This window comes from Camelus dromedarius, chromosome 16 (assembly GCF_036321535.1).
Source record: "Camelus dromedarius isolate mCamDro1 chromosome 16, mCamDro1.pat, whole genome shotgun sequence".
NCBI classification, from domain to species: Eukaryota; Metazoa; Chordata; class Mammalia; order Artiodactyla; family Camelidae; genus Camelus; species Camelus dromedarius.
This window is the reverse complement of record NC_087451.1, coordinates 27,051,560-27,065,942: the sequence shown is the minus strand read 5'-3', so window position 1 is coordinate 27,065,942 and position 14,383 is coordinate 27,051,560. Positions and strand designations below refer to the sequence as shown.

Below are 14,383 nucleotides of genomic sequence, written 5' to 3'. Positions count from 1 at the left end.
TGGTGGGCTGACCACCGGTGGAAATATCCCCGCGTGTCTGTAACGATGCTTCCCGTCTTAGTCTCCTTTGATGTGCACGGAGCCACGCCGCAGCTTCCGGTTGGCGTTCATGTGTAAAACACACCTTTGTTCGTCACTTCACGTTCTTACACTTACACGGGAGGTAGTTACGCTTGCTGCCCTTTTTAAGTCCAGTTCAACGGTTATTAGTAATTGGAGCATTTTGTCTACTTATATTTAGTGTGTGGTTTTGGATTTATTGGGTTTGTCTGCCATCTTTCTGTTCCTGTTTTTTTTCCCTCTTGTCCTTGTTTGGATGAAAGATGTCTCTCCCCTCACATCCCCTTCTAGTAACTGGCTGCTCCGGTCCTGTTCTGTCGGGTTCCGGGGCAGCACTCCTCCCAGACAGATGCCGCCCGGGGCGAGGGGCCCCGGCTGGGGTCTGGCTGGGACCCCTCGCCGTCCCAGGGCGCGTCGGGTCGCTCTTGATCAGACACTCGGCCCACCTCCCGCTCGGTCACCTTTTTCTCCTTTGTTCTGGATTCTCCACTGTGTTCACGCCCTGTCGGTTCTGGTCACTGAGTGACTTCTGAGGTGACGTCTTTTTCCCACCTCTCTCCTCACCTCCCCTCCTAGGGAGGTCCTGGTGTCTGTCTTGCCGGCCCTCCTCTGGGTCCTGCAGGACCCCTCCGGACCCGGGGCAGGCGCTGCTCTGCAGCCCCCAGATGGCACTGCAGGGGCAGAGATGGCAGGCTGAGTGAAACACGACACCAGCTTCCCACGGAAACGTGCTTTTTACATTTTTATTAGGAAAATGTCGCACAAACAGGTGAAGCTGGGACAGTACAGCCAACCTCCCTGCCACTCGCTGCCCAAGCTTGTGTTTGAGGAAACGAGACAGATGCAGTTTCCTGCCAGAACCGGGATCCGGGCGGGCCGGGGAGACAGCACAGCCCAGCCTGACCCTGTCCTGTGTCCCCCCACAGCCCAGTGCCCGCTGAGGCCACCCCAGAAGCTGAGCCCTCGTGCCTGGTGGGGAGGAGGAACCGGTGTGTGGTCAGCATGGAAGACCTGGACGGACCCCGACTGGTGCGTGTGGGGGACGCAGAGCTTGGCGCCCGGAGGCGACCTTTCCTCATGCGTCCTGTGCACCAGTGACCTGGGCTGTTGGTGCTTTTGAATTAATCTCAGACGCGAGTCTTATAAAATCATGTGCTGAGCAGTCTGCGTCTGTTTGTGTCTGACCCCAAAACTGGCGGGGAGGACAAAGTAGGGGCGCCGGGGGTGGGGTCGTGCCCTCCCCCGTGCTGGGATGTCTCTGCAGACGCATCCGTGTCTGCACGGCCCCCCCGGGCACGGTCGTAGCTGCTGACACGCTCAGAGACGCAGGTGGCTCAGTGTCAGGTGCAACGAGGGCCAGAGGCCGCTGCTCAGGGTGGGCGCGGGTGGGGCGCTACCCCCCCGGCCCCGCTTCCAGTGCAGCTCCGTTCCATCAGAAGAGGCCGACACTGCCTTCTCAGCATCCTGCCGGGACCAGCTCCAACCACACGGGGGGCTTGAGACGGCCACTCGGAACCCCAGCCGGAACTCCGTGGGGCAAGTGGCTTCTCACGTCTGCCAGGAGGGGCACCCAGACCCGTGGTGGAGCCTCCAGGATGTGGGTGTCCGGTGATGTGGGAAGAACCGCGTGGGTTGTTCTTGATAAAGTTGCACCTTTTCCTCGTTTGTCCGGCGCAGGTCACACACGGGTAAAGACAGGCTGCTCTTCTCCCGGCGGCCTGTGCTCACGCCGGCCGTCCCCGCGCTGCCGTTCCACAAGCTCAGGTCTGGACGGGCAGGTGCAGGACATCCGGGGCGAAGTCTGGGGCCACGAGCCCAGGACAGCGCTGCTGCGCCTGAGTGAGTCCCCTCGTGGGGGCAGGCGTGGGAGGCCGGGACACGTCCTGCTGCCGCCTTGGTCGGGAGTTGGGGTTTCCTGCCGGGGTTAAGCTGCTGGGCTTCCCAGGGACGTTTACCTTCACACTTAGCCCCCGGAAGAGAAAGCTTGGGTTACACTCGTGTGAGGCTCTCACCTCTGAGGCTGAGCTTTTTCATTTCATTCAAGCCTTAAAACATGCCTCCTCCTCGAGAATGAGGGAGCTTTCCATTTCTGATGAAAGACTAGCCAGAGACCCCGCAGCTGGTGGACGTCACAGGGAAGGTTCTGTGAGGCCACGCTGGTGGGCAGGCGCCCCTCCCACAGGGCCCGCCTGCGTCCGTGCAGCAGACGAGGGCCGGAGACAGCGCCCACCGAGCCTGTCTGGGCCTCGGCTGTGGCAAACCAAGCAAGCAGTTCTTGAGAAGGAATAAGATGAACTGTTTTCAGCATAATTTAAACAAAAAAGATTCCAGAGAAATGGCCTTTGAGATGTGGAGACCGGCCAGTTCACCACTTGGATGGTACCGTCTGGAGAAGCAGTTCTTTCAGGGCTGCTGACTGCAGCTCAAGGAAAACCTGCTCAGCTGCGGCCTCAGCCAGCCGGAGCCCGCTGGGCACACCTGCTCTCAACAGGCCCCGGGGAACCTCCTGCTTCAACCTCCACAGGCCCACCTGTGTCCAGGTGGCGGGTCCGTGGGGGCAGAGCAGCAGAGCCAGTGTCACGGGAAGCAGCCGCAGAGGGAGTACGGAGCAGGTGGTGTGCTGGGTGGTCATCTTGAGGTGGTGGTCAGGAGACCCGGGTGGGGCTGCAAACGGGGACCAGTGAAGGAAGCACCTGTGGCCAGAGGGAGAGAGGCTGGTGAGGGCCTGGGTCAGGACGTGCGGGGCCCGAGCATCCACGTCTGCAGACCCCTAGAGGCTGACTGGGAGGCCTGGGGGCAAACCTAAGAGGAGACGCCACATAAGGCCCGGCCCTGACAGCCGTGTCCTCCACGGCCGGGCCCGTGAGACCTAGCTCCGCCCAGTGCTGCTGAGGGGAGATGCGGTCAGACAGGCCCCAACCGGTGGTGCTGACAACACGGGCAGAGGCAGCAAACAAAACCCAAAGGAAAAGGACGCAGCCTGAGCCCGCCGCAGAGGAGAGCGTAAGCTCACGTCCCCAGGTTGCACAGGGCCACGAGCAGCACCAGCGGGACCTTAGTGCCCCGAAGACTCTAAAGTTCAGCTTTGAAAAGGGCTAGGAATCATCAAGGAGAGATGAGGGGAAAAAAGGCTCAACGGTGAACTAACAACCCCACAGGCACAGCAGGAGGGAGAAGTGGGGAACGGAGGGGCTGACGAAATGATCTGCAAAGACAACGCAAATACAGAAGCAAAGTCAGGAGACGCCAGAGAACCTGCCCCGCGTGGAACTGGCGCCTCGGGAGACGGTGCCGCATGCGCGGACGGGGGGGCGGACGGAGTGCGTGCGTGTCTGCGGGAGGACACGTGGGCTTGAGGAGAGTGACCGTCACCTCGGACACACTGATGTCCAGGACAGCTGCCCCCCAGGGGAGAGAACAAAGTGGGGTCTTCGGGTAAAACACACCCCTCTTGCACGGCTGCTTTTCCAGCCTCGTCACTGCTGATGTTTGGGGTCAAACAGCTCTTTGCCGTGGGGGCCGTCCCGTGCGTTGTAGAAAGCTCAGCAGCAGAGCCCCTTCCCAGGTGTGACGACAGAGGCCCCCCAGGCCGGTCGTGGGGGCAGGTCCCCCGGGCCGAGAGCCCCTCCTGACTCGAGCGGATGAACCGCAGGGGGCAGGTGCGGGGCCGTGCACAGGGAGCCCAGCGACCGCGTAACGAGAACAGCCGCTGGCGTGTGGGTTTTCAGAAGCAGGGGCGAGAGTAGCACATGGTAAAAACAGACACGCTTTCCAGACCCCAGGCTGCGGGGGCCCCACGTACCTGGGCGTGGCTGCCGTGGGTCCGTCAGCTGAAGTGAAGGAAATCCCGGCCCTCCTGCAGGTGCAGCGACCGCAGGTTGTCTTCAAATGCGCCCCCCGTGAGGTCCTGTGGGAGGAGCCACCGTCTGGCTCTAGCCAGGCCTCCCCCGGCCCCCACCAGAGAGCCTCCCTTGGGGGCCTGGGGTTTGGGGCCCCCTGTGAACTTCTAACCAACTGCTGAGAGGGGCCAGAAGGGACCCTGCCGGCTGCGGCCTCACTGTCCCACTGGCCACGAGGGAGGCAGCCGGCCCCCCCGGGGACGCGGGTATTCAACTCAACCACCAGCTGCTGACGGAGCCCTCCTGCTCCGTACTGTCCCCGTGGCCGAGGGGGCTGTGGCCCTGCCAGGAAGCAGGCTCCACCCGAGGCTTCTCGGGGGCAGGTCCCCAAACCCTGCAGCTGGGCCTGTGCAGGGATGCTGCCCCTCCCTGCTCCAGACCCGGGGCCATGGCAGGGCTTCGGGAAACAGCGCAGGCTCCACTCCTCTTCCAGGGCCTGCTGCCCAGCCCCACCCACCTCCTGCCCAGCAAAGTGGGGGCGCCTGGCCACCAGGCTCGTGCCTGCTGGGCGTGCTCCGTCTGACCCTGGGCCCAGCACGGGGCCTCGCCTGGCCCTGGGCTGTCACTGCTCCTCTGGCTGCTATACCTGGGCGTTGTTGGAAGCACGTGAGTGAAAACCATTCCACCCCGAAACACCTGCACCACTTCCTGCCCTGCACCTGCCCTCCACCCTCAGACCCCGCTTCCCCCATTATCTCTGCTGCTGCGTTTTCCAACAAAACACAGCTCGGCTCGGGGCCAGCCCAGCCCAGAGTCTGGCCACAGACCTGGGCTTGTGGAGGGACACTGGGAGGGCAGGCCCGCCCTGACGCAGAAGGGGACTCCAACTTCCCAAGACCATTCAGGTTCGATGCTGCCGCAAGCGGGCATATCCCATCAATGGGAGAATGGAAAGGCTGGGATAAAACCAGTGAAGGGTCAGAGCCCAGCGCAGACACACAACGCCCACGGGTCAGGAGCAGACACGCTCCCGGGACAAGAAACAGACGGGAAGTGTCAGAAAGAGGAAGTGATCCCACCGTCCAGTCAGTGAGGCCTGGGACCCCTTCCTGCCTCTGGGCATGTCCCCCAGCCTGGCCACTTCCTGGGCGTCGTCACAGCCACCCGACGACCCACGAAGAGAACCGGGCAGGCAGGACCCCCACACGCAGCTCCAGTGTGATGCCTACGGCTGGGTCCTGGAACAGACAGGCGGAGAAGGGGCAGCTGGGCTCACAAACATGACGTGGAGGATCTGGAGCCTCAGGAACCACAACCACGCTCTGCGCTGAGAGGGGCAGAGAAACGGCAGAGCGGCTGGGCAGGGCAGCGTCGGGCAGCAGGTCTCACTAGGCAGGAGTGTGGGACGCGCCTGGCCACGCAGGCTGGAGGCTCCCCCAGGCTTCTTCTCACACCCACTTCCCCACAGTGGCACCTGGGGGCGAGGGGCTGGTCCCTGCCTGACTGCCTGACTGTCAGGACGCACCACCCTGGCCTGCCTGGCAGGGCCCCTGCGGAGGTGCCTGGACCAGCCGTCAACTGCAGTTAGAAGTTGAAAGTAAACACCAGTCAGTGCAGAGGGGATGCAGGCCTTTAAAAGCAGCCACCCATGAAGGGCTGTCCCCTCTCCACCTCCCTCCACGCACTTGTCCGCCACACACACAGGTCCTCGGACCTCTGTGCAGTGGAGTGGGCCAGCTCTGTCAGAATGTATGAGGGCCAGGGGGCCCCAAGCCCGAGGCTTGACAAGTGTCTGCACCTGATGTGGGGGCCAGAGGCACGTCCTGCCGGCTTCCCCGCTGCTACTGCCTGACTGTGGCATCTGCCTCCCTTCCACAAAAGCCGCCGCCTCCAGGAAGGCCTTGGTTGGGCACCCTGGTTACCGAGGTTTCAACCTCAGAGGTCCTGTGTCCCCCACGACCCCCAAGGGCACAGCAAGGGCCCTGCTCACCACCCGTCACTGTCCACCAGCCACACGCGCTGACCCAGGCCCGCAGTTGGGGTGGGTTTTTGTACGTAGACGTGATAGACGTGTGGTGATCTATCCGACTGTGAGAAGAAATTCCAAAACGAGCCACTAGAAGCGTTCATTCTAAGAGAAAGGTTGATAAATGCACCACATTCAAGATAAGTTGTTCTGGGGAAGAACCGAGGAGCCAAGTCACAGACAGACAAAGTACCTGCCAAACACTAATGACAAAGGATCAGTGCTGGCTGCGCGCAGAGCTCCAGCGAACAATGAGACGAGCTGGACAGGCCGGGGTTGGGCGGCCAAGGCCTCCACAGCTGCTCAGACACAAGGACGTCCCACCGCCAGAGCCCACTGGCGGGTTTCATGGTGTGGGAGCCCGCCCAACGGGGGCTGCCCCCGGAAAGGCATGAGTTCAAGAGAGCCGGCCACACAGCGAAAAAGAGGGAGTCCCAGGGCCCTGAGCTGTGGGACCCTGATGTCCAGCCCAGAGCCCAGAGACATGCGCTGCGCCGCCCGGCACCTGTGCCCGGGGGAACAGGAGAGGTGTTGCCTGCAGCTGTCGCGTGGCCCCTGGAGCAGGGGCCACCACCTCTGGTCCTAGCCCACGGTCCCTGGGGGACATAATGCAGACTCCCAACCTGGGGCTCCCCTGGCCCAGGCCCGCACTCACCAGCTTCACGCAGATGACGAAGGGTGGCCTGGCGGCTCGGAAGTGCAGGACCGGAACCCGCGGCTTGGGCCGTTCCTGCGGGGAGAGGAGGCCCGGGTGCTGCCCCACGCTGGTTCCTCAGGAGTTCAGACCTGGTCTCCAGCCCCTTGCCCATCCCCACAGCAACAATGGGCAGCGCTCTCCAGCCCTGAGAGCCAGGATGCAGGGCTGGCGGCAGGCCTGGGCCCAGATGGCCTTTCACAGAGAGGAAGGTTCTGGCAGCGTCCACTCAGAAGGCCCCGGGGCGGCCCCCACGCACCTGAGACTCCTCGTAGCAGTAGAAACCCTTCTTGATCTTGTTCTGGTCCACATCACAGAAAGCCACCACCTGGGGGACACGGGAGCCAGCCTCAGGGGCGGTGGCAGCCACGCTGCTGGGCCAGGGAGAGGAGGGACAGAGGGCCTCACCTTGCGCCGCGACTCAGCTGTCAGGCTGCGGTAGAGCCGGCGGCCCTGCCTGCCCGCGTTCCAGATGGTGAAGGTCGCCCAGTGCGGCAGGGCCCGCTCCTCCAGGAAGCGGACTCGGTGGGTCCAGATGGTGGTCCTGCAGGGAGGGGAGAGGGGTGACCCAGGAGGGCGGGGCCTCCCGCTGCCCCACTCCCAGACTGCCCCGTCCTCACACGAACCCCCGGGCGGCAGAGCCCACGCCCACACGCTCAGGAAGTGTGGGGGACACTCAGCCCAAGGGAGACCCGGCCCCCCTGACATCTGGCACCTGCCACCATGGTCACTGTGACCAGAGCGGCCTGGACACAACTCCCCACCTCAGGCTGCCACATGGCTCGGTGTCCTGTGGACGCTGCCCAGACGGCTGGGCCCCTCCGTGAGCCCTTGCTCTATGCAGACCTGAGGTCCAGGCTGGCCCTCGGCGCAGACGTGAAACCATCACTTAGGAATCAAGGTGGCTGAGGGGGGTCCTCCAGGCATTCAGTGGAACAGACTGCGAGTCTTCCTCCCCAGAGGCATCCCTGACATAAGCGTCCTTCCGCGGACCCTCTCTCGGAGCCCTTTCTGGGACGAGCAGACCGGCCCTCACGCCCCCTCCCCGGAGCCTGCGGCCACCCTCTGCAGCGTGGGTTGGACCCCAACCTGGGTGGCAGTATGGAACCCGCGGTGCAACGGCCCCCACCCTGCTGTGTTCTCCGTGGCGACCAGCTCCCAGTGCCCCACGGGACGTCTCAAGGGAGCAGTTCCTCCAGGTGGGGTCTGGGACTGGCTGGGGGCGTGGGGCCCACTCTGATGTGACTGGGGCACTGGATGCAGTGTCCACCTGCTCGGGGTGAGCCCTGACTGCTGGGCCCGTCCGCCCACCAGCCACTTGTGACGTCTCAATTAGGACTGTGCTGAGCAGATGTAGGGGCCAAGGGGCTCTCAAGGTGAGTAACGCCCCAGTCCGGGCCACAGAGCACATCATTTTGGAGAGAAACTCACGAGCAAGACTCACTCCAACCCAAACAAGACCCCGCCTGCACGGCTGTCAGCACGCAGCGTCGGCAGCACCCAAGGAACCGAGGCCAGACTGAGGACAAAACAACTTCCCGCGAGTCCAGACCACCTCAGGAGCCCCACCACAGGGGCAGCAGGTGGGAAGGGGCCGTGGGCCTCATTCTAAAGAGGAAAACCGTATTGTTTAGAGAGACATCACGCACAGTAAGAGTATGAAGTGGACGGTGTGGGAAACAGAGCCTGGGAGGCGTGGGGGCTGGGAGGGGAGACACTGGCTCAGGGCCTGTTACTTTATGCCTCTGGCTGAAGGGTTTCATGGTGGAACCTGTTAAATTAAGTGATATATTCTCAACTTAAAGTGTAGGGAAGCACTCTTACCCAGAAGGCTTCTGGGAGAGAGTCTGAAGGAATTCAACTATCGACAAGCCTGAGGGTGCTATCGGCACTTACTGCTCTGTGGGGTTTTGCTGCGCAAAGACTTTAATCCGACACAGAAACTGACATGAGATCACTTCTTCTACCTTGTGGGTGGCAAAACCTCACGCTGCAAAAAGAGAGAAAGGTCTCAACATGAAAGACAATCACATGCAAACAGGATGCGGTGTGTGGCTCAGCTCTCTGGCCAGCTGCCGGGCCCCGACACCCGGGAGGAGGCCACCACCAGGCCCTCACGGAGCCGCCTCACCTCACCTTGCTTCCCAGGAGCTCAAAGTGAGGGTGCGTGTGGGAGGCCCGGAGGGGTTCCAGGCGTCCTGGCTTTTCTTGGCTCTGCGGGCCCGTAACCACCTTTGTACTCTGTTCACCCAGTTTCCCGTTCCATTTACGGATGGTGGGAATGTGGTTACTCCTTTGAAGAAGCATTTGCCAGTATCTTAGTAACTCGAATGCAGGCAGTTTACAGGGGGTAGGAGCAAGGACGTTCAGTGCACACAGGGTCGGTCAGTTATGACAGACGTACGCGTCCATGTAACACCTGCACCCCCCAGAAGGTCCCCCTTCCCCAGAGGAAGCCCATCTCTCCCGTGCACCGTGCACCAGCGCTGCCTGCTGGGGAGCCTGCTGTAAGTGGAAGCCGCAGCGTGCGTGCTTTTGTGTCTGGCTTCTCCTTCTAACCGTAGATTGGCAATTAATCGCCATTCTGCAGGCTCTGCGTGCGGAGGGGGCTCGCCCGTTGCCCATGGAGGGGCATCTGGGCTCTTCCACTCTCGGCTGCTGACAGTGAGCGCTGAGCAGTGCATTCACTTCTCCAGGATATGCGCCTACACGTGGAATTGCTGGGTCAGAGGGCAGGGGTCAGTGTAATTAATGAAATAAGGCCCCCAGTCTTCCAGAGTGGCTGCATTGCCGCCTCTTCTGAGGACGACGTGCGAGCGTCCGGAGGTAGCTCCACATCCTCGCCGCAGTCTGGGGCTGCAGACGTTGACGTCGGCCCTTCCATTAGGCGTGCAGAGTAGAACTGTGTCTCTGATTGTTGATGCGGTATCGCTGTGTGAAGTGTCGCCCCCCGTGAAGTATTTTGCTTGTTTTTGTCTTGGGCGATACAGGTTCTTCACGTGCCCTCCACGCTAGCCCTCTGTGAGATGCACAGACTTGTGGCTGCTTTCCTCCAGTCTGTGGCTTGCGTACCCATTTTCCTAATGGTGTATTCTTGTGAGCAGAAGTTTTTAACGTTGATGAAGTCCGGTTGGTAAGTGGTTACAGATTCTGGTCTCGTCTCTGCTGACTGTTCACTTGTCCCCACGCTGTGGAGATGCTCCCCTATGCTTTCTCCCAGGAGCTGTACATTTTCGCTGCTTCTGTGTTTCTGTCTAAGCCTTCTAAAGTTACTTTCTCTCTAGGGTATGAGATTCTTCTTTTCCATATGGATATGCTTTTGAAAATATTTTTCTTTTTCTGTTGAATGCCTTTGGAGACTGTTGAAAACCAATCTTGAATCTTGAGTCTGTGGACTCTGCTCCGCTTCACTGATCTGTCTTTGCGCTGTCATTCCACGCTCCTGATCGCTGTAGCTCCAGAGCACGGCTTAGAGTCGGGCACGGTGAGTCCTCAAACTTCGTTGTTTTCAAGGTGGTTTAGACCATTCTGGGCCTTGTGATTTTCATGTAAATTTTAAAATCAGATTATCAGTTTCTACAAAGAAGCCAGCTGGGACTTTTACTGCACTGAGTCTACAGACCAGTCTGGGGAGAAGTGACGTTGCCAATACTGAGTCTCTCCTCCCGTGAGGGTGGCCTCTCTCTCCGTCTGCATCACAGGTTTTCTGTAATTTCCCGCAGCACTTTTTGGCAGGTTGTAGAGAACATACATGTGCCTTGTTAAACTGACCCGATGCCATTGCACATTGTTTTAAACTGCGTTTTTCCATTGTTTGCTGCAGGTCTATAAACTTACATCCTAGAAGACTTGCTAAGTTACTGTTTCTAATTTCTTGAGAAACACAGTCACGCCGCCCACAAGTGACGCGAGTTTCACTCCACTTCTCGAGCCTGTGCCTCTCCTTTTCCTTGTCTTGCTGCACTGACCTCCACTGCAGTGCTGAAGGGAAGCAGTGACTTTCACCTTGCTTCCTCCTGACCTTAGAAGGGAAGGCTTTCTGTCTTTAAACACGAGGTACGAGGCTGATGTAGGTTTGTGTAGATACCATCAGGGTGAGGACGTCTCCTTCCATTTATAGTTTGCTGAGAGTTTTGCAGAATCACAAATGGGCACTGAATTCTGTCAGGTGCTTTCTCTGCGTTGGTGGTTGATCACGTGATTCTTCTTTCTTCTGTTACTGCAGTGAATTGTACCAATTGATTTTTGAATGTTAAACCAGATAGAGGTATTATTTTTTCATAGACGCTTCTGAACTTGACCTGGCAATATTTCATGAGTGATTTCTGCACCTATTGTCAGAAGGGATACTGGTCTGTACTTTTATTTCCCTGTAATATTCTGGTGGCACTTCGGTGTCAGTCACGCTGGTCTCGTGAGGCGAGTCGGGAGCTCCTTCCCAACGCCCAGTAGATCTTTCTCTCCATCTGTTTCCTGAGAGAACTTATGTTGGTATCATTTCCTCCTTACGTTTTTGAGAGAATGTATCAGTAAAGCCATGTGACTTGGCTTTATCAAGGTTTTAAATTGTGGATCTATTTTCAATTATTATTTATACTTTAAATGTTTGTTGGACTTGCGATGCCCCCTCTTTCATTTCAATATATTGGTAATTTGGTAACTGTGTTTCCTTTTCAAAGTCAGTCTCATTAAAGGTTTATCAATCGTACTGATTTCATTTCAAACCAGTTCTTAGCTTTGCTGGTTTTTTTCAGTTTCATCATCTTCAGTTCTTCCTTTCTCTCCTGCTGTTTGAGTTTACTTTTAGTGACTTTTAAACGTGGAGACATAGATGACTCTATAGTTTCTTCTGTAACATGTTTTTAAAGTTGTAAAATTTTACAATAAATCCTGCTTTAGCTACATTTCATAAATTCCGAAGTACTGTTGTCATCAACTTAGTTTTTTTCTAATATCCTTTGTGATTTTTTACTCTTGGTTGCTTTATTTCCAAGTATTTTGGATTTTTAAGATGTGTTAATGATTTCTACGTTGTAAAACGTATCTTGCACGATCTGTCATTTAAAGTTTACTCAGGTTTGTTTATTGGCCCAAAGTACTGTCTACTTGCACTTTAAAAGAACAGGTTCTCTGCAGTCGAATGCAGTGCTCTGTAAATGTCTGTTCCGTCACGCTGGTAACAGTGCTGTTCAAATCTTCTGTCTCCTTACAGACTCCCGCTACTTCGATCAGCCCCTGAGAAAGGAGAACTAAAGTCTCCACCTGTAACTGTGAATTTGTGTTTCTCCCTTTCTTCCTGTCAGTTTTTGCTTCACTTATTTTCAAATTCTGTGATTAGGAATAGACACATTTAGGATTGTTACGTCCCCTCTAAGATGACCTTTGCCCCATGTGTGCAAATCCCATTTGCACTGAATCAAGTGCATGACAGTGAACTCCCGAACCATGACACCTCACCATGCTACTGTATCAAAATTCAGGTTTAACAGAAGAGAAACCGAGTTGTTCTGCTCAGCGCTGGAAGACAAAGAAGCTACGCCTCAGCTTCAGGGACGCTGCAGTCCGGCCCCCTCTCCCCGGCACCTGCACGAGCAAGCATCACAGCCCCTCGGCAGTGGACGCCGCTCCCTCAGCGTCAGTGGCCTTAGACCTCCCAGGGCAGAAGCTGAGAAGCCGCACCTCCCAACGAGTGTTGCCTCCTCCAGGGGGAGGACGAGCCTGCCCCCTTCCAGAAGCACAGACACACGTCTCTGCGCCAAGCTCTTTCCATCCAGAGGAGCCCTTGATCACAGACCTTCTTCAGGGCCCCGCTGTCCGTCCCCATAAGTGGGCAGCATTGCGATGGCACCAAAGGGGACGCATGCTTGTAGTCATGTGAAATGCAGCAGCCACATACGTGCGCACATGGACACATACACGTGTGCACGCACACTTCAAAATAAAGCAGTAAGAACACGCCCTCCCTTGCTTCCCTCCGCCTGCATTCCCGCCGTCTCCTGCCCTGTCCTGGCAGTCAGCCTCAAGTGCACCCGGGACGTGGTGGCTCTGGCCTTGGGGCCCGGGGGATGCCCCACGTAGGACGTAGGGGGTGTGGCCCAGCCTGTGTCCCCGCAGCCCCCTCGGTGGGGAGAAGCAGGTGCATGTGCAGCCCCCTGTCACCACGGCAGCTGGTGGGGCAGGGTCACCCGAGCCCTGTCAGCTCACAGTGGGGACAAGACCTCAGGAAGGACAGATGCTGGCCTTCCTTGCCCTGGGGAAGCGCTGGTCCCCAGGCCCCCGACAACCTCCAGGGACGGCCCAGCTCCCAGATTCCCTGTCTCGGGGCAGAGACCAGACTGGGGTCACTGCATCTGCCCTGCTGACCAGCCAGGGCTTTGGGCACCCCACCATGCCCGGCCAGGCCGCGTACTCGAGGACGGAGTGTGTGGCTGCGCCGGGGTGGTAGCGGTAAAGGAGGAGGCTCTGGTCCACACGGACAACCCCGCCGCCCTTCCTGAGGTGCTCGTAGAAGAACAGCAGGTCCTCGGGGACACCCTGCGGGACAAAGGAGGCATGTCTCACTCGGGACAGAAAACACACCTGTGTCCAGCGCCCTCCGTCAGGCCACTTGAGCCGGCAGACAACACGTCCAGCTGCCCCCGCACACAGATGTCGCTGGGCAAGTGTGACCACAAGAGGCGCCTGCAGGGCGAGAAGTTGCCAAAGGGCCAGCGGTGCCCTCACTCATGGCCACCAGCTACTCCCGACCCTCGACCCCATGACCCCTGCTGCAGGGGGTCTGCAGGCCCCTCTGGGTGCTGCGTCCTGGGACAGCAGGCCCTCTCGCCCCTGGCTGGAGGAGCCAGGCAGCTTGCCCACCGTGCGCTGGGGCTGGACTTAGAGCAGGGCCTGGTGCTGGGGATGCCGCTGCCCGGCCGGTCAGTCTGGGGCTGGCAGGCCTCAGTCCTGACAGGGAACCACGGCGGCTCCTCTCTCCTGAACTCAAAGTGAGAACTAAAGAGCATCTGGGCAGGGAGGTCCCCAGAGGGGCATCTGGTGGGCAGATCCCAGTGATGGTGGGGATGGGGACCCTGCAGGACACACGGCTCCAGGCAGAGGCTGCTTTTGCTCTCAAACCCCCGAGCTCAGCTCAGCCAAGGTGGTACCAACGCCATTTTGGGCTGACCGCCTCCACGTCCTGGTGCAGCCTGGTGGCTATCACCTCCGAGAGAGGGGACCCTTGGGCACATGTCCACACCCCGTGGTGAGCGTCCCCCAGGCCGAACCGAGGCGCAGCAGCCCCAGGCCCAGGGCGACTCGGCGGGAGTCCCAGGCTCTTACCCCCAGGGCGCTACACTCTGCCTTCACAAGGCCTCCGACCTGGTGCCGGGGCCTCGGGACACTGTGCTCTTTACGGACACACCGCATGAGGTCAGGGCTGCAGGACAGAGGAATGAGCTGCGGGAAAAGCGCAGACATCCTTGCTTCCTGATGGACCCATGTGGAGACTCAAGCCACTTCACAAAGAGCACGAGGATGTGAAAAGATTTACAATAAAATGCTAATTAAAAATCAAGTTTCAAGACTGTGTTTTCAGCTCTGCCAGAAGGTGCCCACAGCATACGCTGACAAGCAGGCCAGACGCACAAGTTCAGGGCAGCTGTGGCAACAGCACTGCTCCTTGCTCTAATTTTCTGCATTTTCAAAGGCACCTCAGAGATTTAGGAATGAGAGGACTCAGCCCTCAGGGCTTCCTTATTTCTGGTGAAAAGAAAAGTGAGAATT

The 14,383-nt window shown here is 58.6% G+C and overlaps 2 protein-coding genes across 12 annotated transcripts in view; one reads left to right on the top strand and one right to left on the bottom strand.

The window, feature by feature from the left end:
- The window catches only part of TBCD (tubulin folding cofactor D), a 123,125-nt gene extending 121,903 nt beyond the window's left edge, over positions 1-1,222 (top strand). For all 3 annotated transcript variants that reach the window (XM_031469443.2, XM_064494812.1, XM_064494813.1), the window contains one exon: positions 987-1,222. In XM_031469443.2, the coding sequence (XP_031325303.2) occupies positions 987-1,001 (15 nt within the window). In that variant the 3' untranslated portion in view covers positions 1,002-1,222. The remainder of the gene's footprint in view (positions 1-986) is intronic.
- Positions 790-14,383, bottom strand: part of B3GNTL1 (UDP-GlcNAc:betaGal beta-1,3-N-acetylglucosaminyltransferase like 1) — a 76,436-nt gene continuing 62,842 nt past the window's right edge. For 8 of the 9 annotated variants that reach the window (XM_031469447.2, XM_064494849.1, XM_031469445.2 and 5 more), the window contains 6 exons: positions 13,029-13,153; positions 7,028-7,163; positions 6,879-6,947; positions 6,581-6,655; positions 3,863-3,967; positions 790-2,753 (listed from right to left, as the gene is read on the bottom strand). In XM_031469447.2, coding sequence (XP_031325307.2) covers positions 3,887-3,967; positions 6,581-6,655; positions 6,879-6,947; positions 7,028-7,163; positions 13,029-13,153 — 486 coding nt within the window. In that variant the 3' untranslated portion in view covers positions 790-2,753; positions 3,863-3,886. Of the gene's footprint in view, positions 2,754-3,862; positions 3,968-6,580; positions 6,656-6,878; positions 6,948-7,027; positions 7,164-8,515; positions 13,154-14,383 lie in introns of those variants that run through there. The other variant, XR_010384369.1, reaches the window with a different exon arrangement.